Source organism: Alligator sinensis, unplaced genomic scaffold (assembly GCF_000455745.1).
Source record: "Alligator sinensis unplaced genomic scaffold, ASM45574v1 scaffold360_3, whole genome shotgun sequence".
Classification (NCBI taxonomy): domain Eukaryota; kingdom Metazoa; phylum Chordata; order Crocodylia; family Alligatoridae; genus Alligator; species Alligator sinensis.
This window is the reverse complement of record NW_005841977.1, coordinates 2,251,468-2,279,069: the sequence shown is the minus strand read 5'-3', so window position 1 is coordinate 2,279,069 and position 27,602 is coordinate 2,251,468. Positions and strand designations below refer to the sequence as shown.

General features: G+C 42.9%; 1 protein-coding gene across 2 annotated transcripts in view; it reads right to left on the bottom strand.

Annotated features, from left to right (window-relative positions):
- HTR4 (5-hydroxytryptamine receptor 4) overlaps window positions 1-27,602 on the bottom strand; it is a 252,924-nt gene that overhangs the window by 111,306 nt on the left and 114,016 nt on the right. For both annotated transcript variants that reach the window (XM_025200897.1, XM_006021070.3), the window contains exons 3-4: window positions 17,239-17,364; window positions 13,354-13,554 (exon numbers count right to left, since the gene is read on the bottom strand). In XM_025200897.1, the coding sequence (XP_025056682.1) occupies window positions 13,354-13,554; window positions 17,239-17,364 (327 nt within the window). The remainder of the gene's footprint in view (window positions 1-13,353; window positions 13,555-17,238; window positions 17,365-27,602) is intronic.

Genomic DNA, 27,602 nt, shown 5'->3' with positions numbered 1-27,602 from the left:
AGGGAAAATAAGCAAAACATAAGCTTTTTCGGTAAAAAAGCTTTGAACTTTAGATTATTATTATATTTTACCGTCCCCTCCCATCTTTCATTTGAGACTATATGTGAATCTCATAGATATATACATGAATAAAGCATTATACATATAGACAGGCATACTGAGGCAGAAAAGAACAAGTCCATTCTTGACATAACGCCACTTAAGTCCCTGGCTTCAGAAAGTTTGTGACCTGAAAAAGGTCAGACAGCAATTCAAAACCATAAAAGAAGTCGACACATTTAGTTTTAGTGAACGTGGGTTCACTTTCACTGACACAATGGGTGATACATTTGCTTAAAGTCATTCTCATTTTATGACAGGTCCCCTAGTATTGTAACTTAATCATTAAAGAAAGACCTCTCACTAATAGTGGAAGGTTGCTGACAGATAATGTACCAAGACTATAAAAATGTGTAAGAGGTATAAGTAAACTATAATGTTTCCAAGGCCTCTGCAAATAACTAGGAACCTAGGAAGAAACCGAGGAAAAACCGGAGAGAAAATTTCCCCATAGGCAGGTTGTTGGACACTTGTTAGTTATGTGGCTTCTTGCATCTTCCTTTGAAGCACCAGGCTCTGGCTGGTGGCTCCTGTCAAAAAACAAAAGAATCATGACCTAGCTGGACCACTGGTTTGATTCTGTATGGTAAATTCCTCCATAATCCTACATCCTACTAAGGAGTGCTGCCATAGCTAGGTGAGCACCCAAGGTAAAATATAAGATGGACCATATAAAGAAAATGTTCCCTGTTCCTTCCTTCAGGACTCATATTTTCCTGGCTCATCACCATGTTTGTAAAACAGAGAATTTTACAAACATGGGAAGCCAGGAAGCAGATATAAATGCATGATGAAGTGTGTAATGTTACCCATCAACAATACATTTGTGGCTAACAGCCCTTGACGCTGCATGCAAAACACTCTAGGTCACATTCCAGCATCATCTGCATCTTGTTTAACATTAAACCACCCAGGTCTGAGGAGAGGGCACAGGGGAGTCACAAGCTGGAGTCTGTAGTGTCTACGTTTCTCTTCATATACTGTTTCTCTAGAATGCCTGAGCTTCTCTGCTAGCTCAAGACCATACCATGAAGACACATTACAAGTTACAAATATATGTTACTGACATTTCTGCTAGATAGAAGAGATTTCACATACCCAAAATTCAGCAAAGCCAAAAGAAAAAAAGGCAATTGCCTACAGTCAGCTTTCCAAAGATAAGAGCCTTAAATCTTGCGAACATACCTTCTCCTTCTAGGCTCTGGAAAGTGAGGAAGGAAAGTAAATCAGTTGAAAAGTGCACAGAAGATTGGCATATAGGCTAGCTCAGGGTACTGTAGGTGATAGAAGTGGGAGATATGGCCTAGAGTGGGAATGGGCCCCTCTTTGGGCAGAGACCATCTCTATTCTGGGCTCATTCTGCAATAATTAATACTGATTAATTTGCCTGTAGAAGCCACATTAAAATATCACCAGAGTTTCTAGTATGATTTTGCTTGAGCACTCATCTTATCGATACTATGATGTGGGGAGCTTTTTACGGTATGTCTACAATACAGTGCCTGAGTTAGCAGAACTCTGTGCTAATATGGATATACTGCTTTCAGTATGTGAGCTAGGTCAGGGATATATTGTACTGCCTTGGGCAATAGAAACATACCCTTAAGTACAACAGGCTGATAAATAGGGCCTGCCTCTGCTTGGCACTGTGGTCCTGTGAGTGTTTATCTGATGTGTTATTATATGCATATATAATACTTATATCTGTGTCTCTTGGTTCCAGGTTTCATAAAATAAGACAGGCTATAGACGATATAAGGAATTTCTAGTTAAATCAGTAAAAATAAAATCCCCCTAAGCTATCTGAGCAAAGTACTGGTAGCTTCTTGTAGAGAGGGAGGAAAATCTGTTACTATTCCTTGGTCTTTTACTGAGCTAGAATACAGCATGATGCATGCAAGCAGGTTGTGTTATGGGGCTGGGAATCCTTGAGCGTCTGTACTGACTGCTCAGATTGGCTTTGTACTGTCAGTGTAAGAATAATTTATGTCCACATTGGTTGAACATGATGTTTGTTAGGATAGAGTAACAAATCAAGACAAAGCAAAACATGGGCTAATCCCCCTGTCAACACTCCTCCAACCTTAAAGGCTAAACTCCTGGGAAATTCCCTGTATTAACTACAGTGTTTTATGAGGTCATATAGAAAACTGAATTTTTCCTTTGACGGTCACAAGTTATGCAATAACATAGTTAATATGATTTTGTTTGCATTTAGATCTTTTGTTTTATTCCCCAGAAAAGCATTTGTATTGCTCCTTCAATAAAAATCTGGAGTAGATAAAGTTTTGAGCAGAGCTCTGACTAACAAGGTCAGAGTTTGGAGTTATTTTTGCAAGTGTAAAATCAAAGTAGTTACTGACTTCAGGTGGCTTAGCAAGATCAGAATTTGGTCTCCAAACAATTGGATTCTTCCACCTTTGACATAACCTCTCCTCCTTTTTCTTTATTCTGCAAGATAAACAATTTTCTGCCCCCAGCATCTCCAACAAACACATTATGCATTCCAGGTCAAGGTGCAAAATGTCCTACAATGATTTCATCTAACAAAACAGAAAATGTCATTAGAAAAATAATGGCCCTCTGTTGTCAAGATATTTACACTGAGAAAATATGCTAAAGAGAACAGTTAATCGAAGCTCAATAAATTTAGCTAGTAACAGAAACAAATGTATGTTGCCAAATGGAGAGAGAAGACACCATCACAATCTCTTTGGAGGTGGGGAGGGAATTGGCAGCAACAATGGTCAAATAAATTACCATATTTCTAGGGGTTTTGTAAAGATTAGCAAAGGACATTGCTTCCCTCAGGCTGTGTCATGACCATCTGCTCTGTTATTTTTCTTAATACTTTCATCCCTTGAATGCTGCAACTATTGCATTAGTTTTCCTATAGAAGTGCAGTACAGAGCTGAACACTGGTATAGGACACTTCTAGTGTTACATAGGTGTGTCTGCCACCCCATGTAAAAGGTATTATTTTAGTCTACTTTGCTCCTTTCTCTCTCTCCTTCTAAAATGTTACTATTACCTTTCCACATAGGTTTAAAACCCAACCATTCAGTCCAACAACACCCCTACAATCAGTCAGAAACCAGATAATTAACAAAAGTCACAATATTTAATCTAAGCCATATTCTAATTGTCTTTGAGAAGGAAACAAGCTCCACAGCTTATTCATCTCATTATTATTGTCTAGTAGGAGGGATACAAGGAGCTCTGGAGTTCTAATCTCAGCTCTGCCATGGCCGTGTCCCTTTGGTTCTTGGGCAGGTAACTTGACCTCTTTGCACTTCTGTTTCCCCAAGTGCAGATGATGTAAAGTAAGTAGCGTATGAAAGAAATGTCATTTTGGGGTGTTTACAAAAGTAGGGACTTGGACTCTTCTAGCTGTTTCTTTCTGAATGGTTACATATCTATATTCCCAAAGGCCTAATAATCTACCTAGCATGAAGGTTCTTCTTCAAAAGAAATTTCATAAAATAATACTGATTTCATGTAGGACACATTGAATCTTAAGGCTCCAAAACATCATCCCCTCCAGGAATTGTGTTAATTTAGTGTGTGAACATTATATCAATGCTAATTAATGTTTGTAAGTGACACAATGAGCATCTGTCATTTTCTTGTTACAACATTCCTCAGATAAATCTGCTTGTGTCAACAATTATTTAGAATGTCTTACATGATGTGTTTCTAGTCCATGAGTATTAGCTCAGTGCGTGTGCACACGCACGCACGCATGCACGCACGTGCGCACGTCTGCTGTGCTCTCTCCTAAACAGCAAACCTCCAAATGTTTTCCTCAGCACAGCCAAACTAAATACCCAGTGCCTGACAGACATTAGCATCTGGATGAGGGTTTAGCTGACCGAGGCACAGCCCAGACAAGACTTAGGGCACTGCTTGCAGGCTAGCTGAAATGGCAGATGTTAGTTTGACTCCATGAATACACAGAAGGTGCTTGCTGCTCATTATACAACCTGAAAACACAAGGCACTTGTCAGCTCCCTTATTGCTTGAGAATGTCCAAATAGGGGTCTTTTTTCTTATTTGCACCTGGTGGCAAACCAAAGCAGGCTCTTCTCCATTTGTGGCTACTGAGAAGTTTTAGAACCCTTTTCTGCTAAATAATGAGTGACCTGCTGGCATTGTTATCTTCAGACTAGGCTAGGGACCATCTTGCAGAGCTACTCCAGAAGGCTACTACCTCCAACCATTCTGGAAGAACAATGAGCAGTGATCCAGTTGTTTAAAGTTTTTCCTTTGTGGAGACCTCAACTGACCTCTCTACTTCCAAATCACTTTCCAAGACAATTGAAGTTGCTGGTTTCAACTTATAAAGCCATAATATGTTTGAATTCTGGGTTCTTTGCCTTGGTTGTGTCTACACGACACACTAGTGTGCAGTGGCTACTGCACATTTATTTAGTACTTGCAGAAGCAAGCACTAAATAAATGTGCAGTAACCAGAGTTACTGCACAGTAGCACTGGCAGATGCCTTTGAAGTGATGCTACTGCACAGTAGCCTAATACTACTGCACCACAGCATATCAGCATGTTTTTTGCCATGTGACGCTACCGCGCAGTAGCATCAGGCTACTGTGCAGTCAGCGTCTCATGTAGACATTCCTCTTGTGTGATAAAAGGGCAACTATGTACTAAGGTAGGATTTTTTTAAATCCTAGATTTTAAAAAGAGGCAGCTTCTGGGAAAAGATCTTCATTTGGGGGTCCTCAATTCTGGAACTGTCTTCCCATCTGGTTCTGCTGATACACAGAACCTGAGTTTGAAAAGGAAATGGATCATAAACCTCAATAGAAGGAGCAAACTGTGATGCTGCTGAGTTAACTGTGTTTGAAACATCTTATAATGTTTCACTGGTCTATTTTTAAGTGCTGAATTTATTTTTATTTCCCAAGCACTTAGATCAAATTGGCACATGCAACACATTACAATAAATATATTAAGCAAATATTCAGCTCTAAGTTTCTCCCAAGCACTGTAGTATTAAAGAGAGGCTGAAAAAGTAGAGCTCAGTGACAGTAACTCCTAGTTTCACTGAACACTGACAATCTTTTGGGAAAAATCTATTCTGAGACAGTTATGTGAATATTTCCATGGCCAGAAGTGCAGGCACATGTAATTTGTGGTGCCGCAAACCACGCACGTTGCACGTTAAACTGTGCCTGGCACTGCTAATTTACAGTGTGGGAGCAAAATTTGCACCCAGCTGGGGGGTGGCAAGTGGGGGGTGGCATCCCTGCACTGAGGCATGCAGAGACAGGGGAGCAGCCAGCCCAGGGCTGCCTGCTCGCCCATCTTGAGGTACAGGGAGTCACTGGCTGGGGCACAGGATGCCTCAATACTTGTGTGGATGCAGCCCATCTCTACATCTCTCTGCTCTTTGTTCCTTGTTGCTAAGGTCAGTTCATCTGTTTGCACTGCTTCTCTACCTAGAGATCCTGCCAAATTCCTTTGGGTGTTAAGGACCGAGTATTTCTCAGAGATGGTAATGAAAATAATTCTGAGAGATTATCAAATAAAGGTTTTGCAAAGCAGGGCTTTCTGCCCTTTCTTGATATGATGACCAGGAAGAGTTTCCAAAGAGGATTCTGAGAATTAGATTTACAGCACTATTTCCTAAATACACATATATACATATGGCCATAAATAAACAGAGGGGAGGGGATGTATGAATCATACAGAAAACACTGTCTAGAAAAAATATTCCAGTAAAGTCTGAATGAACAGAATGGCAAAAGCTAGAAAAAATATTGAGAGGCAAGCTTTCCTGTCAAGTGATTCTTAAAAGAAAACAGTGAGATGCCAAGACATAGTCTGTGCTCATGCAGAACCCAGCTGTCAGGACTGCGGAAAGACTTGTGATACAGAGTGGCCAGATAAGCTGATCCATGCTCCCCTAGACAGGACCCCGGAAACTTACATAATAGCAGTTATCTGCTGAGTGCCTTCCGTCACTATCCCCTCATCTACTAGCAGCTGTTTTAACATGGTTTCAAGATTCAAGATTCTCTTGGGGGAAAAAAAGATCCACAACTGTCCAAAGTTGTTGGCAAGAAACTTTAAAATGCAAGTCTGGAGACTCACTGATGAGGGATCAAAGAAAAAGAACACTGTTCTAACAGCATCAGAGTTGCGTATTTTGAGCAAACTGAAGAACAGATTGAAATACCTGTACAATGCTGCAAAAGTCAAACTACTTGGATGCCTTTTCGAGTCATAATCTTTGCACAAGGGTGTGGGAAATATTCCTTAAAGTCTGAAGGCCGAGTTCAGTGTGAAAACTCTCATACTGCAGTTAGAAATCGGGTAATTTTGCTAGCCTCCTAGATCCTTTCTCTAATGAAACACATTAAGTGTGTACAAGTTGTTTGGATTACAGAAGACTGGTTCGGTACAGTCATTAATTACAATTACAAAATTCTGTAGGGTGTATGTCTTTTATCTAGTACAGAACAGTGCCACAATGATACCTTGAGTTCATTTTGTAATGATTAAAAAGGAAAAGATGTCAGAAAATGTGGTGGAACTGGTGGATTTTAGACTATCCTTTCAGTGGTTTCTGTTAAAATTTGTATGAGCACTAGGCTTTTTTATCTTTCACCTCTAGTGAAGCAAGGCTGAAACTTCATCTTGCCTTTCTTGAGGGTCTCATAGATCAAACGACAGGTTGAAATTATATTTCAATTATATTTCAAGAAGGAATACTTTCTTCAGGATAGTTCTAACAAGACTGACAAAGTCAAAGATAGAGAAACTGCAGACTGAAAAGTATTTTGTAGCCACCAATTTGTCAAATGAATAATGGATCCATTAATTTCTGTGTTCTCACCAATTCCTAATTCAAACTCCCACTGGGTACATCTACAAGTGCACTTTACTGCAGAGTAGACTAATTAGCTGTGCAGTAAAGCATCACCATCTACATATGCACTGGTATTAGGGTGCAGTAGCTAATTAATAGGGCTGTGTGAAACAGCAGCATTCCGCTTTGACATCCGTTTCGATGGAACAGTGTTTCATTTCGAGTTTTGTTTCATTTGGAAAACACTGTTCCGTTCCATTTCATCGAAACAGTTTCACTGTTTTGACGCTGTTTCAACATTTCGATCAGGTTAGGGAAGAGAACTCAGCCCGGCTCAGTTCCCCTCCCCAGCACTGTGATCAGGCTGGGGAAATGAGCTGGGCTGATTTCCCTTCCCCAGCCCAATCGCATCCCTGGTTCCCCTGTGTCCCACCACCTGGCTGGCTGCTTTGAAACTCGAAATGTTTCAAAATGTTTTGACTGCCCTTGTTTTGTTTCGAGGCTGTTTTGAAGCCCTTCCTTTAGTTTCAATTTCACTGTTTCAAGCTCGAAATGAGTCAAAAGTGTCAAAACGAAACAGCCGATGAAATTTCGCACAGCCCTACTATTTGTACACCTAACCTTGCTATATTGCATAGCACCCTGCACTAACTTTGAAAGGATCTCAAGGCACTCCAGGGTGCCATAGCAACTTGGTTGAGTCACACTGGCCTTTACCTTACATGCAGGTTTTCACTGGTACATCTCAAAGAAGATCAGTATCCTTATCTCCTGTTCCCAGATGGGGACACTAAGGCATGGGGGACAAGGACTTGCCAGGTGGTAGCAGAGCTAGTGGTTGAACTCAGGTCTTGAGTGTCAGTCCAGTGCCTATTCTCCAAGCCATACTGTTTCCGTCTTCTGCCCTGATATGGCAGCTTTTACAATCTCACCTGAGCAAGGACTGTATTAAAATGACTGCTCTAGCTTAAAATAAACACCATTACTGCTCCACATGTAAACATGTTACATACTCTCACAAACATTCCTGGCATAGATGGGGCCATAAAACAGTCTTGGTTCTCCCTGTACTCTTAATCCTAGTCTGATAAGTGGATGGAAAGGCCTTTGGATAGGCCAAATAAGAAGTCTGCATTCAGTTCCAAATACTAAATGACTCTGAACACAAAGGTCATGTCCAGATGAGCGGAGATGTGCAACATGTGGTGCCGCAGACCCATGTGTGGTGCCCCTCGCCGCATGTGCAGGCATTCTCTGTGCTGCTATCTTGCAGCGTGGGGCAGGTGGGGGTTGAACCAGGATCGCCTGAAGAGATCCCGGGGTCAAAAAAACCCATGCCAAAAAAAAGCAGGTCAGCATTTTGTGGTGGCAGTGCATGCCACCCAAAACTGAAGCCTGGCCAGCTGGCTGGCTACCAGCCAAGCTTCCTGACATGGCTGCAGCCCCGGGAGGCCCCCAGGATCCCAAGTAAGGCTGCTGAGGCCAGAACAGTTGCTTGCCCCAGCCTCCCCTATCTCCCTCCCCCCCGGGTAACCTGCCACATGCCAAAGTGCATGTGGAATGGGCATTCCCCAAGGACAAGTAGCAGTAGCACAAGGTGTGCTGCTGCTACTTGTCCTTGGGGAGACAAAGGTCTGTGCTCATCTGGACGCAGCCAAAATGTGTTCCTGGACTTTATGTACTGTATTCTGGGTAGGTGAACGGTTTGAGGGTTGTTAATCTGCAAGTAGCATTCATCTACATTTTGGGTGCTGGAAAACTACTTATTATTATATTACACTGGGGGATGAATACCATTTCCAGTTGTATCAAAGGCTTCTAGATCACATAGCTAAGTCCACATGAGCAAACAAATACTGTATAAATAATGGTAGTTAGTTAAGGAGGAGAGTCTCTTGATGCACTTTCTTGAACACCAATGAATATAGAAGTTATTAGAAATAGAAAGGGCCTTCACACAGTCATTCCATTTTGTCAGCCAGCCAGAGTCAGATTGTCCTTTAGAGCAACCTGTCAGATGCTTTGTCCAGTCTAGTGTTAGATTACTGCAGCATCCTAAGTGTGGAACAAAAATTTGCTACTTTGTTAAACTGATATAATAAATGTAATGAGAAAACCCAGCCTCTGTCACTCATCTCTAAAGAGATAAAGCTACAAAATAAGATTTGTAGTTATACTCACTAGAGAAGATTGAAAAAGGGCTTTCACTGATCCAGTTCCATACCATTTTCATTTGTGGCAGTTCAGCAAAACTCACCAGCATTTCATTAGAGGCAAATACGTGGCCAAAAGAGGATGCTGTCACATCTTTATGGCTTTGGGAAGGGACTCTAACATCTAATGCCTTATGATATGCATCGACAATTCTGACACATCTTCTCACAGGAGTGATGCCCCACACACGCACACCTTATGCTACTCACTAAAGTAAATGATGTTGTCCTTAGTAAGCCCGATGTCTGTGATTCATGGAGTGCAGATTTTTGCAATACAAATGATTCAGGCTGATTTCTCTAGAAACTTGACCAACTTATTGATAAATAAGTTTGGAAACAGCTAGTTGACTGGGATTCTTCATTCCTCATTAGCCAGACCTGTTCCTTTGTTTGTCTCAGATGATGTGCCCTGTGGGTGAACAAAGTTTGTGTCCGCTTGTTCAGGGATAAATAATGTATTGTTACATTGTTTACTGGTTTCTGTGCCTAAACTCCTATTGATTGCATTGACCCAGGATTTCTCATGGAATTTAGACAAGGTAGTAACCCCAGTAAAATTCCAAAACATGATCTAGAGGAAGGGAGAGATATACATTAGAGAGAGACTAAGAGAATAAACAAAGAAAAGTTTCTATGGCAAATTCAGGTGCCTTTGCAGAAGAACAGCCTCTCACAGGGCTGCTTCTCCTAATGCTGTGATAATGGTGTTGTCTGTAGTGGTCACTGATTTTAAAAGCACTTCTGAAAGCCATTTTGACAAGGGAATCAAGAAAATCATAACGCCAGCAAATTACATGAAATACAGATCAGACGTAGAACAAGTGCCGCAGAAACCTCATTCTCTTGGCATGAAGGCACTGAGCGGCAGATAAATGCTGTGATGATTATCAGTGTCAGGCTGTATTCAAGTTAGCCTAGACAGCTTATTCCTTTTCATGTTCCTCTAATTTCAGAGCAAAGAACAGCAAGTATATGGGGAGCAAGAGAGTGACTTCTCCCAGCAGCAATATCTGGCATTGACAAACCTGACAATAGCAAAAAGGAAAAGAGAGCAGTGATCTGTTTCAGTCATAGCAGCTCTATATCCACAGTCTTAACCCTGGACAGAATTTCAGCACACTCATAGCTCCTTTAGTTTTCCATTGCCTTCTGGTTCTTCTCAAACAATTAGACTGCTGTTTAGTCTAATGTTATATATTATAGGATCCCTCTTGGAGCTCTGCGGTTTAGAACAGTTTCCAAGGGATCCCAAACAGTTTATTTCTGTCAATTCTGCACCTGATAGAGGTGAATTTGGGTCTTTTAAACCAGGGTGCATCTAGTTTAATCTAAATTCTCAAAAAGCAGATGAGTATCATGTGCACATAATAGATTAAAATCTGCAGTAAATGCAATATGAAAAAACAGGATAATTTGACCATAGAAGCCCATGGCTGTTTCCTTACATCTTTTCTTGCTGATATTTTACGTGAGATGATACTGCCATACAGCTCAAACATGTGAACTGCTGAGTGGCCTAGAATCCCACTGGGAAACCGATGGCTGCCACCACTTTGCAAAATCAGGCCCTAAGTCAGGTAGCTCACTTAGTTGGTCTCCACTGTTTTTGTCCATCCCATAATTTTCCCAAAAGCACTCAGGCACATAAAGTAGGACTTGCACAGACTTTAGATGTGTAAACTTACAACTACAGTTTTAAAAACCCTACTCAGCTGCTGCCAATCCCTGACTCTCTGCTGCTGTTTGTGACTGATATTCCCTCCACATCTGAAACTTCTGCTCAGCTTTGACAGGACATACCTAACATGCACCAGCAGGACTGGGTTTCCAACAAGATGAAGTGGCATCTGATACTGTCCTTCAAGTGGTGAGAGGAGAAGAGGGTGGTGGCAAGGCCAACAGGTCTCCATGTGTGTAAAACCCAGGGCTGAGAGCAGTTGTCCAAGATGTAGATGACTAATTCATTTCTCTTTCCTACTTGAATATCTTTAAGTTTCCCTTTCCGAGCTCAAAGGACAACATGCTAACCACCAGGTTACAGTCTATTCTGAAATGGGTCTTTCCACCCACCCTACTGAAGCTGTGCCACTGTGCAGAAAACTATTTGGGAGGAGATGGAAAGAGAGAGAGAGCTCACAACGGGGAGTGTGGTTCTCTAGGTTAGAGCACTCAACTGGAGGACAGAGTGGGATAGAAAGCCTACCTCTCTCCTACTTTCAAAAGTGATTCTACAATGACTGTTTAATGTAAAATCAAATTAATCTTGGTCTTTTTTTCATAGACCCAAGTCCTTAGCAGCTGATGGCAGAAGCTTTTTAACCTGATGTCTAGTGCATCTTTTAGCACTCACTGTTTTATTGAGCCTTGAACTTGTTTACAAGAACATCTCTCCGTATAAAACTGTGATCACTACATGATCTGTGTCACTAAAATATTACCATCTAGCTACACATCTTTACAGCAACTGACCCAACAGTGACTTAAACACAGCTGCTCTTGCGCTGCTAGTGAGAAACAAAAACTCTGCTTGTTGCTCAAGGAGTCTCAGCACTTTCCTCATTGGCTTTAAACCCTAGACAATTTCATGGCATTTGAGGCGGCCTACAAAAAAAGTGGAAACTATAGTGCAACAGATGTAAAGTGGATGCAAGAGCTTCAGAGAGATGAATAAAGGAAAGAGCCATTTTCACTGGGGATTGTCACCGAGTTTTCAGGGGCTAACAGAATGCTTTCCATGTTCTCCGATCTGTATGACTCCACTGTGTTAAATATAAGGCTGGAGGATTTAACTGGCTACCTTGGCAACTCTTTATCATTTCAATTTCCAGAGCTCAGTGCCTAATATCTACTTGTTAATCAGATCAGGATGGAAACCTGCAAGCCTTCCTCAGGCAACAAGCTTCCCATTCACAAGCCAGCCAGCCAGAACTGCAAGGCGGCAGGAAATATATTTAGATTATCCAAGTGTCCCCCTTGATTCAGTTAGATACAGTATTACTTTTCACTTGCAATGCTGAACTGTTGCATATGGTTTCTGTGTACTGTTAAATAACTAGTGTGCAACATGAACAGAATCCACAATTTTATTATCTTGCAAAGCTTGATCTTCATCTTTGGATGAAAGACATGTTATAAGCATTACTTGTCGTCGTCATCATCATTATTATTTGTAGCAATAATAAATTAACATAGTTCTTCCTTCCTTAAAACCAAGATTGGAAAATTTAAATATTGCTTTATTAATACAGCTAGTCAATTTTTTTTTTCATCTAAACATTTTTTTCAATAAAAATGGCTTGCCAAACAAGAATACAAAATTCTAAGTTGAAAATGCCTGTTGTTGCAATTAAAAACTCGTAACAAAAATTAAAACTTTTTGTAGAAAATGTTTGGCTTTCGGTAAAATTATTTGAATTTTCATTTCTGTTTTTTTCACAGGAAAGGCAAATGTTACAACAAGTGTTGAAATTTTATTTCACCCACAAAAATCTGAATTTGTTTAACTATCCCTACACATTATTCACTAAGGATGAAATGTGAAAGTGAACAATGATGCTTTGGAACATCAGGCATTATAGACATTTTGTTGTGCAGTTTTTTTTCCTTCTCACAATTTTGTAGTCAGTCATAGAACCATTTTAATGCAGCTACATGGCTGAAAATATTGGAAAGAGAAGTTTTGATTGTACTTTAAACACGTCAAGGGAACACTATTGCAGATATAAAGCCAGATACTAATTTTGTGTACCTTTGCCTTGTGAGGCCCCTGTGGTAAGGGAGGGAGTGGGGTAAGGGCAGGCACTGCTCAGCCTCCCCCTTGCCCCCGTAGCAATACTTCTACAATACAGACTACAGGTATCTCTTTCTTTTTAAAAATGCATAGACCCAGGGCTCTTGAGAGACACTGAGCCAAATTCAGCTGATGAACTCAATGAAACTGTTTGCATCAGCTGAGTGAGGATCTAATCCATACATCTAATCAATATAATTTGCATTTTTCCACACCTCACTGCAGTGCTGAAGTGTTCTATTACCAGCTAAAGGTTATCAGCTGCCCTGCTATACATCACATAGCATGTTCATGTATACCTTCCAGCTGAGACAAGCTTCTTTGATATGCCACTTTCTCTACAAACTTAATGATATGGCATGTGACTGAAGAAACAGATGATTAGAGCATTTGCCTTTACATATCTTTCTGTTCATACCTGTCTAATGAAATACAGCAGAGGTGAAGGATTGATGCTGTGGTGAGGAGGACATCTAGAGATGTTCGAACCAGGCAGAACATCTCTCCATAAATCCAGTTATTCTCAACCAGTTCAATAGCTCCAAATGGCATCACCACCACTGAAACCAGCAGGTCCGCGAAGGCAAGTGAGACAATAAAATAGTTGGTCTTGATTTTCCTACAAGACAGAATATGAAAAGCTCACTGGAACAATCTCAAAGTAGGATACCCCATGTGTGGAGAAATCTGTTCTTTAAAGGGTTGTCTAATTCATAGATTCATAGATGTTAGGGTCGGAAGGGACCTCAATAGATCATCGAGTCCGACCCCCTGCATAGGCAGGAGACCTCAATAGATCATCGAGTCCGACCCCCTGCATAGGCAGGAAAGAGTGCTGGGTCTAGATGACCCCAGCTAGATGGTTATCTAACCTCCTCTTGAAGACCCCCAGGGTAGGGGAGAGCACCACCTCCCTTGGAAGCCCGTTCCAGACCTTGGCCACTCGAACTGTGAAGAAGTTCTTCCTAATGTCCAATCTAAATCTGCTCTCTGCTAGCTTGTGGCCATTATTTCTTGTAACCCCCGGGGGCGCCTTGGTGAATAAATACTCACCCATTCCCTTCTGTGCCCCCGTGATGAACTTATAGGCAGCCACAAGGTCGCCTCTCAACCTTCTCTTGCAGAGGCTGAAAAGGTCCAGTTTCTCTAGTCTCTCGTCGTAGGGCTTGGTCTGCAGGCCCTTAACTATACGAGTGGCCCTTCTCTGGACCCTCTCCAGGTTATCCGCATCCCTCTTGAATTGCGGCGCCCAGAATTGCACGCAGTACTCCAACTGCGGTCTGACCAGCGCCCGATAGAGGGGAAGTATCACCTCCTTGGACCTATTCGTCATGCTATCACCTCCTTGGACCTATTCGTCATGCTGTAATCTGTCCTCTAATCCTAAAGCATCCTCTCTAATTTACTTCTCATTCTAAATAATCCATTTTAGTTATTTTTTTTGTTTTGGGGGAGACATATTTGCCATGTTTGCTATATAACTATGGAATAACTATGGAGGTACTTCTGCTCATGAAGATGCAACCAGGCATGCACACACATACCATTTACCATTCTGCCCTTTCCAAACACTGACAGATAAGACTCTTTTAAGCTCAGTGCATTTTTGGCACTTTCTAATAAAATAAATCACCATCATTTTTTGTTGTTTTCTTTGTACTCTGTAGCCTTTTCCATTGTTGTCTCCCCCTTTATAACATTAATAAAAGTATCAGGCCTGGGACTGTTTCCGTCCACTCCTTAATCACTTATAAAAAATGAAAGCCAGCCAGCCTTTGCCTTCTAAGACCACAGCATCTTAGATACAGCCTTTTCTCTTCCTCATCTTGCTGTAATGTGATTTCCTAAGGAGAGCGAGTTCTGCCAAGGAGTTTGTGGTTGTGTGGAAACCCTGCACCATTTGTAAACGGCTGATAAAGTAGGAGCCAGTTGCAATAAGGTAACAGCATAAAAATCTTGGGCTTTCAAGGGAAGGGTGACAGTTTGTCCAGTAAAAGCCTCTGTAATAATGATGCTGAATGTTTGGACTACCAGCCAATGAATATCTGAATCTCTCTCATAAAGAAAGATAACAGCCATTCCAGGAGAATTTAAGGAAGGACAGAGAAGAGATTATTTATGCAACAGTCAAGACTTTTCTCAAGGCATCCAGTGCAATGCTTGGTCTTATTAAATGCTGATATGCAGATATCAGGATGTGAGCTCTTAGAAACTGGCAGTCAAAAAGTAAACTGCTAATCAGCAAGTCCCCCCAGCCATAATTCTGGAATGGAAAATGTTTAGCTAATCTATCCCAGCCAGTGACTGTCTCTCTCTCTCTCTGATACAGCCTATAAATTACCTAATCTAATGAGTAGGGACCTACTGAATTTGCGATTTCACAGATTCCATGAAATCCAGGCAAAACCCATGAAATCCATGGCAGGGGGGCTGATAGAATATAAAATGCTGGCCCCCCAGAGGGAGCCAGCAGTCCTCCGAGCATTGCAACAGCCTGCCTGGGTAGGAAAGAGGGAAGTGGGGATGCCCACACAAAGGGCTGCCGGCAAGATAGCTGCTGTCCCCGCCCTTCACTGATGATGAGCTGTACAGCTGCCTGTCATGTGGCCCCACCCCTTTCCAATAATTGGTGGTGGGGGCGGAGCTACATGACAGACAGCTCATGGCCCATCAGTAGCGAGGGGCAGGCAGCCGTTGCAGGCAATCAGCAGCAAGGGGCAGAACTGCTAGGGCCCCTTGGCCAGAGTGTGGGAGACCCTCTACTCTCTGCCTGCAAAATGACTGCTGGGCCCCTCATTTTGCACATGAAATCAGTGGGCAGCTGTCACAAATTAGGTAGGCCCGTGCTAATGAGATGTAAAGTCTGGACATGTAACTTGTATTCCTTTTGATTTTGTATATTGTTTTTTACTGTATCCTAAATTACTAGAAAATCAAAATGGTTTACTTACACTTAATCTCTACTTTTTATTACTTGTAGGTGAATTGTTAGTATTTTTCCCCTCCTTTTTTATTAAAGACTGTTAAAAAGGTTGCATGTCACTATTAGACTCACTGGCAGACCTCTAAGGAACCCCAGCAAGCACCAGTACAGGACAAGATAAGGCCGAGTTATCAGCGATCCTAGAATAACTAAGGAAATTAAGTACCTTGGGTATGGCCACTTAAGACTAAACAAGTATCTAAGATGATTTGCTTCTTAGTCAGGTTTTTCAAATTAATCAACATTTAAAGGACCCCTCCTTCATTCTGAACTTCGCTATGCCCCAAATTGAATTTGGGGTGTAGCAATACGTAAGTGCCTCAGTTTCCATACTTAGATGGGCTTTTTTGTGGCTGTCAGCACTTTCAAGCCACTTACAGCAAAGCTATTGTATGAACTTGCTGGTTTGTTCATCATGAAGACGACATAGCATATTTGTGTCCTGACCACAGGAAATATGAGCCCTCATTCAGCAAGGCACTATGTATGGAGTCCAATGACTATTTATGTGCCTGAAGGTAGGAACACACTTGGTACAGTCCTGGGACTGTTCATATGCTTAAAGTTAAGCACCTGCCTAAGCACCATGCTAAATTATGAATGTATTGTGCTTGGACAATTACAATATATCTTGTCAATTGAGGACAACCTTCCAGAAATCATTGAGAAAATATCTACATAGAAGCAAGATTCAAATTTCAGGATGATTCTTCTGAAAATAACTATACCAAAAAAAAAAACCCTTGAAGAAGCATTCGAACTATAACTATTGTGATTTCTCCCTCAACATCCTAAGCTCGTCTGATGCATGCAAGGGCCAGCATTGAGATCTGCAAGAGAGAAACCTTGCTAATCACTTTCTACCCTTCACTGAGAAGAGCGACAATTAGGCTAGGTCAGTGCAACTGCTTAACGTGACAGACAGACTTGGGGCCCAACCTGTACATTTTTCTGACATGTTTTGTTAAAAGGAGAACTGGAGTTGGAAAGGGAAGAAGCCTTACTGCTTCTCCAGAGCTCCCTTGTGTGTGGTTTTCTTCGAAGTGACTTATCTGTTCTTGACATCTGGAGTGCTAAAAATGTAGAAAATGGATAATAAAAGGATCGTGCTTCTGTGGTATAAATCTAAATCCAGACATATTGAGAACAGTATAGAAGTTTGACTTTGCTGTGACCTGAACAGTTGCAGAGAAGAAAGGAGAAAGTTTTTTATTCTGCTTTGTGTTCCTAGAAATGCAGGGGAGAGGGGTGGAGAACCCACCTGACTTTGTAACATATGTTCTAATGGAAAGGATTGAGTGGGATTTTGTGCTGACTTACCTGAGCTGCCTGTCTCTGCATACAGCCACCATCACCAGCAAGTTCCCCAGGATAGCCATGAGTATGACTGCTGAGATAAAAGTTAGCAGTGCAATCTTCTCTGCCACGTTGAACCTCTCACTGGAACTGAAAACCACAAACAGAATGTGCATCAGAGCAGAATGAAAGAAAATGAATGAATTTCCAGCTACAAACTTTCATCAAATAAAATCAGGCACATTATAATGCTCTCTAAGCACCATTTCTTCTAAAATTCATCTCTATACCAGTTTTCAGGGAGGTGCCAAAACCTCAATTTTGCACTTTGATTTTTTTTTTTTTTTTTTTTTGAGAAAAATTAATTTCTCACTCTGGGACAAGATATAAACCATGTCTATTGTTCAGCAATTTTTTTTATATGTAAATGTTCATGTCTGCTCTTGTTGTCCATGGAGGTAGAGAAATTGGCATATATATATATAAGGAGTTAATTATGCATTTTGAACTTGAGACACCTAAACAGGACATATTATCAGAGGAAGCATGTCGTCACTTTCTGAAACTCAGGTCCTTTTAATTGGGGCTGGTTGAAAACTTTAATTTGGGTTGGGGCAGGTAGTAAACAGTGAACTTTCAAAACTGGAAAACGTTCAGCTTTTTTCAACATTTTCAAGGTTACCATCAAAAATTTTTAAATATTTTTAGAATGCTTTTTTTCTTTTCTCCTCCTTTCTTAACTGAATATAATAGAAGGAATAATGATTTCTTTTTCTACTTTTTGATCTTTTTCCAAAGCTGGCAAACCTTTTGAAAAGGTACAAAGTAAAGCAAGGAAAAAAGTGGAGATAAAAAAATTGAGAGAAGCAAGGTGACCTATCCTGTTCTGCCTAACTCTAAACATCATCACTTTTCTTGAACTTAGTGAGGGAGATGGGGGGAATCCAGAGAAAAGAAAAGGGAGAAATAGAATAAGATGATGAACATTTCAGAGTTCCAAATATTTGTAATTTTTTAAAAATATACTGGGTATAATATTTTCAAAAAAAAGTTTTTTCTGAAGCCTGCAAAACAAAAACCACATAAACATTCTGTAGTTTTACTTGAAATTGTTGGGTGCTCTTCCTTTGAAAGGTGTCCCTTGTTAGTTAACCATACCTAAAACACAAAACATCACCACCCACTTGTGAAAAGCTTGGCATCCATCCCCAATATGTGTGGATGGGTGCGTTTATTCATAAGATGGAAGTGTTTGTAAACTTCTTCACAATGATTGGTTTAAATTCTATCCTCTCCTATGTACAGAACAAGAATCTAGATTACAGAATAGATTTTTGTGAGAATTTTCAAATAATTGGAAAATCTGTTAGTTATTTTGAACCATATCTTTTAAAATACCTCTCTGATTTCTTTTTTTCCCCATACCAGGTAACTTTTTCTACTAAACAAACAGCATATTTTGCTAATTAGCTAATTACCTCCTTTCCAGACTGTAGCAAAAGCTAAAACCTTAAGCTCCCTTTAAATTTGCCAATACATGCTCAAACAGCATCTCTCAAACAACAGACTAACAACTCCCATCCTCACCAAGGCAACAAGGCCTTGCAAAAGACCCAAATGCCTGCTGTGTCCGCACAATAAAACAGGTCACATCATCACTGGACCTAATAACAAAAAGGAGTACAGTCTCCAAAGTTCATTCACCTGCAACTCTACCAGTGTCATATATGCCATCAACTACAAACAGTACCCTTCTGCTGCCTACACCAGATACAGGACAATTTCTGTGTTTAAGAATGAATGAACACTGATCTGACATCAGCTGCAGAAAGACACAAAGCCTGCGGCAGAACACTTCAACCTCTCTGGACACTATCACTAACCACAGAACTGCTCTTCTCAGGCAAAAAAAATGTAGAAACCAATCTGAATGTCAGAACAAGAAATTGTCCATAAATTGAACTGTTAAGTATGGTTTAAACAAGGATGATGGATTCTTATCTCATAGATTAGTTTTTCTGGCCTCCTTTGTTCTTCTGGGTTTGCTACTTGTTTACTTTTCTCTTAGCACTGCCCTGTTAGCACTGCCCTCTTCCTCCCATTTCTCTCTGTCTCTCCCTCCCCTCCCTTGTCTTTTGCATTCTAATTTCTCTCTCATAGATTTCATAGACATCAGGGCTGGAAGGGACCTCGGAAGATCATCGAGTCCAGCCCCCTGCCCAAAGGGCAGGAAGTCAAATGGGGTCATAGGATCCCAGCAAAATAAGCATCCAGTTTGCTCTTGAAGGTGTTCAATGTAGGCGCCTGAACCACCTCCGGTGGCAGGCTGTTCCAGACCTTGGGGGCTCGGACAGTAAAGAAATTCTTCCTTATGTCCAGCCTGAAACGGTCTTGTAGTAGTTTATGACCATTCGACCTCGTCATCCCTTGGGGCGCTCTGGTGAACAAACGTTCCCCCAGATGCTGGTGGAACGTTCCCCCAGATGCTGGTGGTCACCCCTGATAAGCTTATAGGTGGCCATCAGATCAACCCTGAGCCTGCGCTTTTCCAGGCTGAAGAGCCCCAGGGCTCTCAGCCTGTCATCGTAGGGTCTGCTTCCCTGACCTCTGATCATGCGCGTGGCTCTTCTCTGGACTCTCTCAAGCATCTCCACATCCTTTTTGAATTCCTTATTCCTTTTTGAAATCTCCTTATCTTCTGCTTTCTGTGGTCCTTCCACAGCATCAGACAAAGTTAAAAAAAATAAAAATAAAAAAGTGTGCTTGATATATATATACCTTATTTAGTTAGTCTACAAAGTGCAGATCTAATCTGCCTTCTGACTGACTAAGACGGTTAACTACATTTCACTATTAATTGTACCAATTATATAATCTTCTGGTTATTGAGAAATATTTTCATCACTGAACCTGTATTGTGATCAAATGGCTGCTCTAAACTTTAATTTTTTTTAAATGGTGTAGTTTTTCAGAACCTTTTGTATGCCAAGTGCTTATTTTGCCCATCTGAAGCAAGGATATGGGTGTATTGCTGTCATGGACACATTAGTGGACACATGCTTGGGGTGTTCTGTTTCATATAAATGTCATCTGGATTTTGGAATTCTTTGATTTTGAGTGCATTTATTAGCAAATCCACCTGGGCATCTTTAATCATAAAGGCTAAGTACAGACATTCAAAAAGCCCCAAACTGAACTGATTCAGTCTTTGAAGGTTAGATTGAACCTGCAAGCATGTGAATAGACATTTACTTTTGATTCCAGAAATGCAGGCACATGCCTGCAGTGGCTCATTCCTATCAGAAAATGTAAGTCAATTTGGCTAGGGACAGACATTACACATAAACTAGTGTAAGTGATCAGAAACTGGGTTAAACCTGTAATAGATCAGAAGTTCAATGCACATAAACCAGCCTCAAAATGGCTGAAATTGGTTTAAGATAAACCTGGTTGATTGTAGTATCAAACTTAATGGTTTGAGGTCAAACTGGTTGATGGAACTTCTGTCCCACACCCCTTCCTAATTTAAGTTGAGTCCCCCAGCATCCCAGCATGCTCTGCAGCTCTGGCCTGGGTTGTGCTGTCTGCTCCAGAGAGCAGGGCCAGCCCCACCCCTCTGCTGTGTAGCTGAGCAGAGGCAGGGGTGTGGCCAGACACCAGCCCAGCATGGCCCCCTGTGGTGAAGGGGTCAGGAAGGAGGTTTATTTTCCCCCTCCCTCCCTCTCCCCCCAGAGGACACCAGCCAGTGTCTGCCTGGCCAAGGAGGAGCAGACCCTATCAGGGTCCTCCCCTCACTGCTCTAGTGGCAGGGGTGGGGCCGTGGCCAGATGCCAGCCAGCATGGCCCACTGAGGCGAAGGGGGCAGGGAGCGAATTTATTCCTCCCACCCTCCCCTCTCGCCCTGGGGAACCCCAGCTGGGGTCTGCCTGGCCAAGGGCAATCAGTAGAGGTGGTGATTGGGGCTGGCAGACCCCAGCTGCGGTCCCCCAGTGGGAGAGGGGAGGGAGGGGGGAATAAATCCTCTCCCTGCCCCCTTCGCCTCAGGGGTCCATGCCGATGGGCATCTGGCCATGCCCCTGTCCCTGCTGCTAGAGCAGTGATGGGGGGGGGGGCTGGACAACCCTGACAGGGGCTGCTCCTCCCTAGCCAGGCAGACCATGGTTGGGGTTCCCTAGGGGGAGAGGGTAAAATAAAACCTCTCCCTTCCCCCTTTGTCTCAGGGGGCCATGCTGGGCCAGTGTCTGGTCACTCCCCTGCCCCGATCTAGCTACAAAGCAGAGGGGCAGGGCCAGCCCTGCTCTTTGCAGCAGACAGCATAGCCCAGGCCAGGGCTGCAGAGCATGCTGGGATGTTGGGGGACTCTCATTTAACTTAAACTAGGAAGGGGTGTGGGACAGAATTTCCATCAACCAGTTTGACCTCAATCTGTTAAGTCTGATACTACATTCAGCCAGGTTTATCTTAAACCAGTTTCAGCCACTTTGAAATTGGTTTATGTGCACTGAATTTCTGTTCTGTTACAGGTTCAAACCAGTTTCTCATCACTTAAACCAGTCTATGTGTAACTTCTATCCCTGGCCAAATTGACTAAGTTTTCTGAGTAGGAATATTTACAAATGTGGCGGACTTACTGAATCAGCCTGGCATGTCCTGGGCTCGGAAAATCTTCATTTTGGATTGGTGGAGTCCGTTCACCAATCAGGTAAGGGCTGGACAGATCCAACCTTGCCTTGCCTGGAAGGGGGGTGAGGAGCCTCCCAGGCCTGAGTGAAGCCTGCATTTTGCAGGTCCAGCAAGACTTTGGGGGGGGTGTAGCCTCTGAAGCAAATAAAAGGAGCCGTGTGCCCAGCACACAAGAGACATGTCGGGGGACGACGAAGGAAGAAGGGGCTAAGAAGAGCTGAGGAAGAGCTGCCCAGTGGGCAAAGCAGTGCCCAGAAGTACCCCCTCCTTGCCAAGACTGATGCCTCAGCCCCATCGGTGAATGAAGCAGTGCACGAGGCTCAGACCTTGGGGCTGCTTGCGGCAATCCAGGTCTGCATCCCCTGGCAGGGGGCCAGGGAGCAGTGCACGAATCAGTGCATGGAGCCCAGGCCCTGGAAGCCACTCAAGGTGGCTCAGGTCTGCAACCCCAGCAGGCACCCAAGGAGTGCGGTGCAGAGATCGCTGCATGGAGGGTCAAAATGCTGACCAGGACTCTGGGAGCTGTTTCAAGGCGGCTCGGGTCCCCAACTCCTGGGACACAGCCAGGCTGCCGATGTGGCGGCATCCCCCAGCGGGTCTAGGAGCTGATCAAGCCCCGATGTCACATGAGACAGCCTGGGCCTCCAACCCCTGCCATAAGGAGCGAGCCAAACAGTGCATGGGCCGGTGCACAGGGTTATGAGCAGGCCTCAGGATAGGAGAGAGCCCCAGGCAGTGGCCAGCCACCGTGCCAGGAGAAGTGCCCGTTCCACAAAGCCGGAGCAGCCCCACATCACCAGGGGGTTGTAAGTGTTGGAAGCAAGGGTGTCCCACAAGGAAGGGACCCTCAGGAGGGAGCCAGAACAGGCCCCTGTGAGGTAGGGGGTCCCGTCCCAGCCCACGAGGGGTTGGAGGGGCCTGGAGCATCATCCCATTTTCCCCTGGCAGAGCTGCAGCCAGGCTTCCCCTTATTGAATGGGGAGACTCTAGCATAGTAGCACCTTCAACACCTGAAATGGTGAGCAGGCACCTCATATTTTTTTATTTGCGCTGTATATTTTGTCATTTGAGGTTTCACAGTTATATGAGTACAAGTGTATTTTATCTTTGATTTTCACTGCATACATTACAATGTTTTTTCATGGACTGTAAATAGTTAATTGTGTTTATCCCATTGACATGCTGTATTTACCTGTTTGCTTATACTTACTGATTCCAGATCTGTTACTTACCTGCGTGGGTTGAAACTCTATAGGAGGTATAAGTCATATATATAATATAGTCCTGCATCACTGAATAAGTGGTTACTTACCTGTAGATATGTATGTGTATATAACTTTATTTTATTAATTAATAAACCTGTATATAGTTAAGCAGTTGGGTCCTGGCCTGACTCTTTGGGAACTGAGGGGAAACTGTGTGCAGTTGACAGTTCCCTGCCACAGCACCTCTGCCAGCTGACAAGCCCCTTCAATTTGGAGAAGGGGATACATACCCTGTGTATGCCTGGGCTACACAAATAAAGAAAGGCAAGAGAAGAAAAGACACCCAGACTTACATAAAGTTTTAATACTTTTGTGAAGCCAGTTAAGATAGGTACAAAAGCATGTGTAAAGATGGGGATGTGTCCAAATCAAGCCCATCTCATGTCTAGGTGTTGATCCAAAATACACAGCTTTTACTCTCAGAGAACATATGACAGTGTAAGCTTTTATCAGTGTAAATTTGCATGTTTTCATGCTGGGGGCTTCATAGTTTCACACTGAGTAGAAACTGCCTGTTTCCCAGTTATCTCCATGGTTTTCTGTAAAAGCTCCCTGCTAGCTGGTGGCCTCAGTCCCTTTGGAGATGACATTTTTGGGAGCTTATGGTGACATGACAGGTATACAGGTATGGGCTACCCCACAGGTAAAATGCCTCTGTATCTCTTATCCCTATTAATGACTTCAACACAGATGGCAAAAGTGTGAATATTGCAGCCTTTTGCCCTAAGGAGTGATCTCTGGTGCTGACATCAGTGAAACTTCTGCAGCAGTAGTGACTAGCAAGCCATCACATTTGAGGGCCAAATATAACCATGGTTTAGGTTCATCAGGAAAATATTGCCAATTATGGCCCCCAAAATGAAACTTTTCTCCAGCGAGAAAATAGCAAAGTCAAGGATGGCTTTTTTTTAGCAGCTGAAGAAACTAGCATTTAATTAGAAAGATTTGTCTGCGGAGCTTAGCAGAAATTCAGCAAGGGTAATTAAGTCTTAGAGAAGCACTGCCATGTGTCTGAGCAACCTATAACACTGGGCAGGATTTTGTTCCATTCAGACAGGTTGACAAGCTTCTGCTGTAGCACAATGTCAGTTTTGCATAGTTTCAGAACAGCTTTGCTTGTTGCTGCCTTGGGTCATTAGTTCTTGGGCAACTGTTAAAATTAGTGTGTTTTGGCTTTCAACTCTTTGCAATTATCCTGACATGGTCTTAATCAGTGGTTGCAGTTTGACTGACCTTCTCCATAAACACTTCCCCAGTATCCTTCCTGTGCTTCCCCCTCCTCCTTCCTTCTCTCCCGTTGTCCTTGCGTTTGAGAGCATCTACAGCACAACAAATAGCCAATTCTCCACCCAGGCTCAGGAATATCACCTACAAATTCAAAGTCAGATAAATACTGCACTTGACAATGGCCAATCCATGGTCACTATATCCGCTGGAGCTGCAGAAGGAAGCGTTAATAACAAAACTGATGATGGGGTCATGTAAACTCCTTGTTCCTTCCTCCTAGCTCCGTAATCCCAAGTCATCAGACATTATGGGTCATCTGTCAAGTGGATCATCTATGAACAGTAGTAGTAAATAGATATTTTGGTTGCCAGCAAGGGAAAATTTCTTCCTCTCCTACCTCCCCCCTCCCTCCCAATCTCCACTACATCTGATTTAAAATACTTTCATTACCACAGAAATACATTTTCCCCTGTCAGTTGAAGAAAATAAGATGCTGCTAATGATCATAGAATCATAGCAAATAGGGCTGGAAGAGTTCTTGAGAGGTCATCCCATCCATCCTTCTGCCACAAAACTGGATCAATGATAGCTAAAATTGTTATCAGTGCAATGCTGATTAATGATGACAAATCTGCACTGCTACACAAGCAATTAGGAGACGGACAAGATGAGTTGGTCCTTTTGTGTTATGAATGATACAAAACCGGGCAGGGCAAGGTAATTTTCCTCTTTTGGAGAGGCACAGAATTCTCTCTTCCCATTGTTCTCGATACTTGTGCAGATGGCTGCTGCACAGCTGGGGAAGGTTATGCATCTGCCAAACTCAAGTATGTTAAGCAAAACTGCTTGTCGGGGCCCTTGGTCTCATTAATAATGTTCATCAGCAGAGGAAGACACCATGTAAATTAGGGGGAAAGCAAAAGACAACTTCAAAGGCAGGTCTCTCAGCCACAGGTTTGCTTGCTGGGAACACAGTAGGATTAAAAGCAACCAGAAACAATGGGGGTGCCATGATCAAAGGCACCTTGATTAGGGAGCTGTAATTGTGCCTGCCTGAATAGACTCTTCATAATAAACTAACATAGCTCAGTACCTGCATCTGTGAAACAAAATGTCAAATTATATTGAATACCTCCATACAAAAGAGATTCCTTTTCCTCCTGAGAGTGGCTGTACATGCTATCATAGTAATGATGATGATGAAGGTTTAATGTATACACAGTGCTGTAATTATGCATGGTTAGATTTCATAGACATTAGGGCTGGAAGAGACCTCGAAGATCATCAAGTCCAGCCCCCTGCCCCAGGGGCAGGAAGTCAGCTAGGGTCAAAGGACCCCAACAAGATAAGCATCCAAGAGTTTCTTGAATAAGTCCAGAGTAGGTGCCTGCACCACATGTGGAGGGAGTCTATTCCAGGTCTTGGGGGCTCAGACAGTAAAGAAATTTTTTCTTATGTCCAGCCTAAAATGGTCTTGTAGGAGTTTATGACTGTTGGTCCTTGTTTTTCCTTGGGGCAATCTGGTGAACAGACATTCTCCCAGATCCTGATGAACACCCCTTGTGTACTTATAGGAAGCTACCAGGTCCCCTCTGAGCCTACGCTTTTCCAGACTGAAGAGTCCCATGGCTCTCAGCCTCTCTTCATAAGGCCTATTCTCTTGCCCTCTGATCATGCGTGTGGCTCTCCTCTGGACTCTCTCAAGCTTCTCAACATCCTTCTTGAATTGTGGAGCCCAGAATTGGATGCAGTACTCCAGCTGCATCCTCACCAAGGCCGAGTACAGTGGGAGGATGACATCCTGAGATTTACTTGAGAAGCATCTATAGATGCAAGCCAGGGTTTTGTTTGCTTTACCAGCTGCAACATCGCATTGGTGGCTCATGTTCATCTTGTAGTCAATCATGACTCCCAAGTCTCTTTCAGCAGTGGTGCTAGCAAGCGTAGCACTGCCAAGCCTATAAGTATGCTGCGGGGAGGGGTTTTCTAAGGTGGAGTACCTTATATTTATCTGTATTGAATGTCATCAGGTTTATGTCCGCCCACTTACTAAGCTTATCCAAGTCAGCCTGGATCACTAGCCTGTCCTCAGGTGTGGACGTTATGCCCCAAAGTTTAGTGTCATTGGCAAACTTAGTCAGTGCGCTTCTGACACCAATGTCTACATCGTTGATAAAGATGTTGAAGAGAACTGGTCCAAGGACAGAGCCCTGGGGGACGCCACTGATTATGGAGTGCCATAATGACTCACTACCATTGACCACTACTCTCTGGGTCTGACCTCAGAACGAATTTCCCAGCTATTGGACTGTGGTGTAGCCAAGGTCACAGTTGGCCAATTTTTCCATGAGAAGGTAATGGGACACCAGATCAAAGGCTTTTTTAAAGTCCAGATATATGAGATCAATCTATTCTCCCTTGTCCAGGTGATACGTCACCTGGTCATAGAAGGAGATGAGATTGGTCAGGCAAGACCTACCTGTGACAAAGTGCTGGCTACCAAAGACCTGTGCTGGCTATCCCTCAGGATATTCCCCTCAGCCAGCTTGTCCAGAAGGGTCTCCTTGATAATATTCTAGAGAATCTTACCAGGGATTGAAGTCAAGCTGATTGACCTGTAATTTCAGGACGGACAGCAGTTACTTAGTTTGCATTTGCATCTGCATTTTGAGTTTTGCTCTGGAATGATGAAGAAGGTTGTATGAGCTAATGCGCAGAAAATGGAGGGAGATTCAAGAGGAACCCCATAGAGACAGAAGACATTGCACTGATTACCATGGTTAGACTGGGCATCATTTTTTTGGGATACTGATGTCTCAGAAGACTGTTAGTATGGAGTGGCTGGAGTCATCTGAAACAACACATTCCCTCACAATATGAGTGCTCTGGAATGGCGGGACTTGATGGTGGCCACTTGCTGTCTTCCAGGAGTAAGCTCTGTGATTTTTGAGTCCATTTGTTAAGAAAGCTCAGTGTCTCATGCATTTTGGGTTTAGCTTTTGGGGCCAATAGTTTCATTACCCAAATGGAAAGCAACTGTAACGAGACTTATGACCAGGGACCCTGAAGAAAAAAAAAAAAGCAAATTCTCTGATAGCAAAGACCCCAAAATCCAGGATTAAAATGAAAGCCCCCCAGCCCTGCTGGCGCCTCACACTCCCCCTGCCTACTCACTACCCCCCCCCCCCCCCCCCCGGTTTTCTTTCCAAAAAA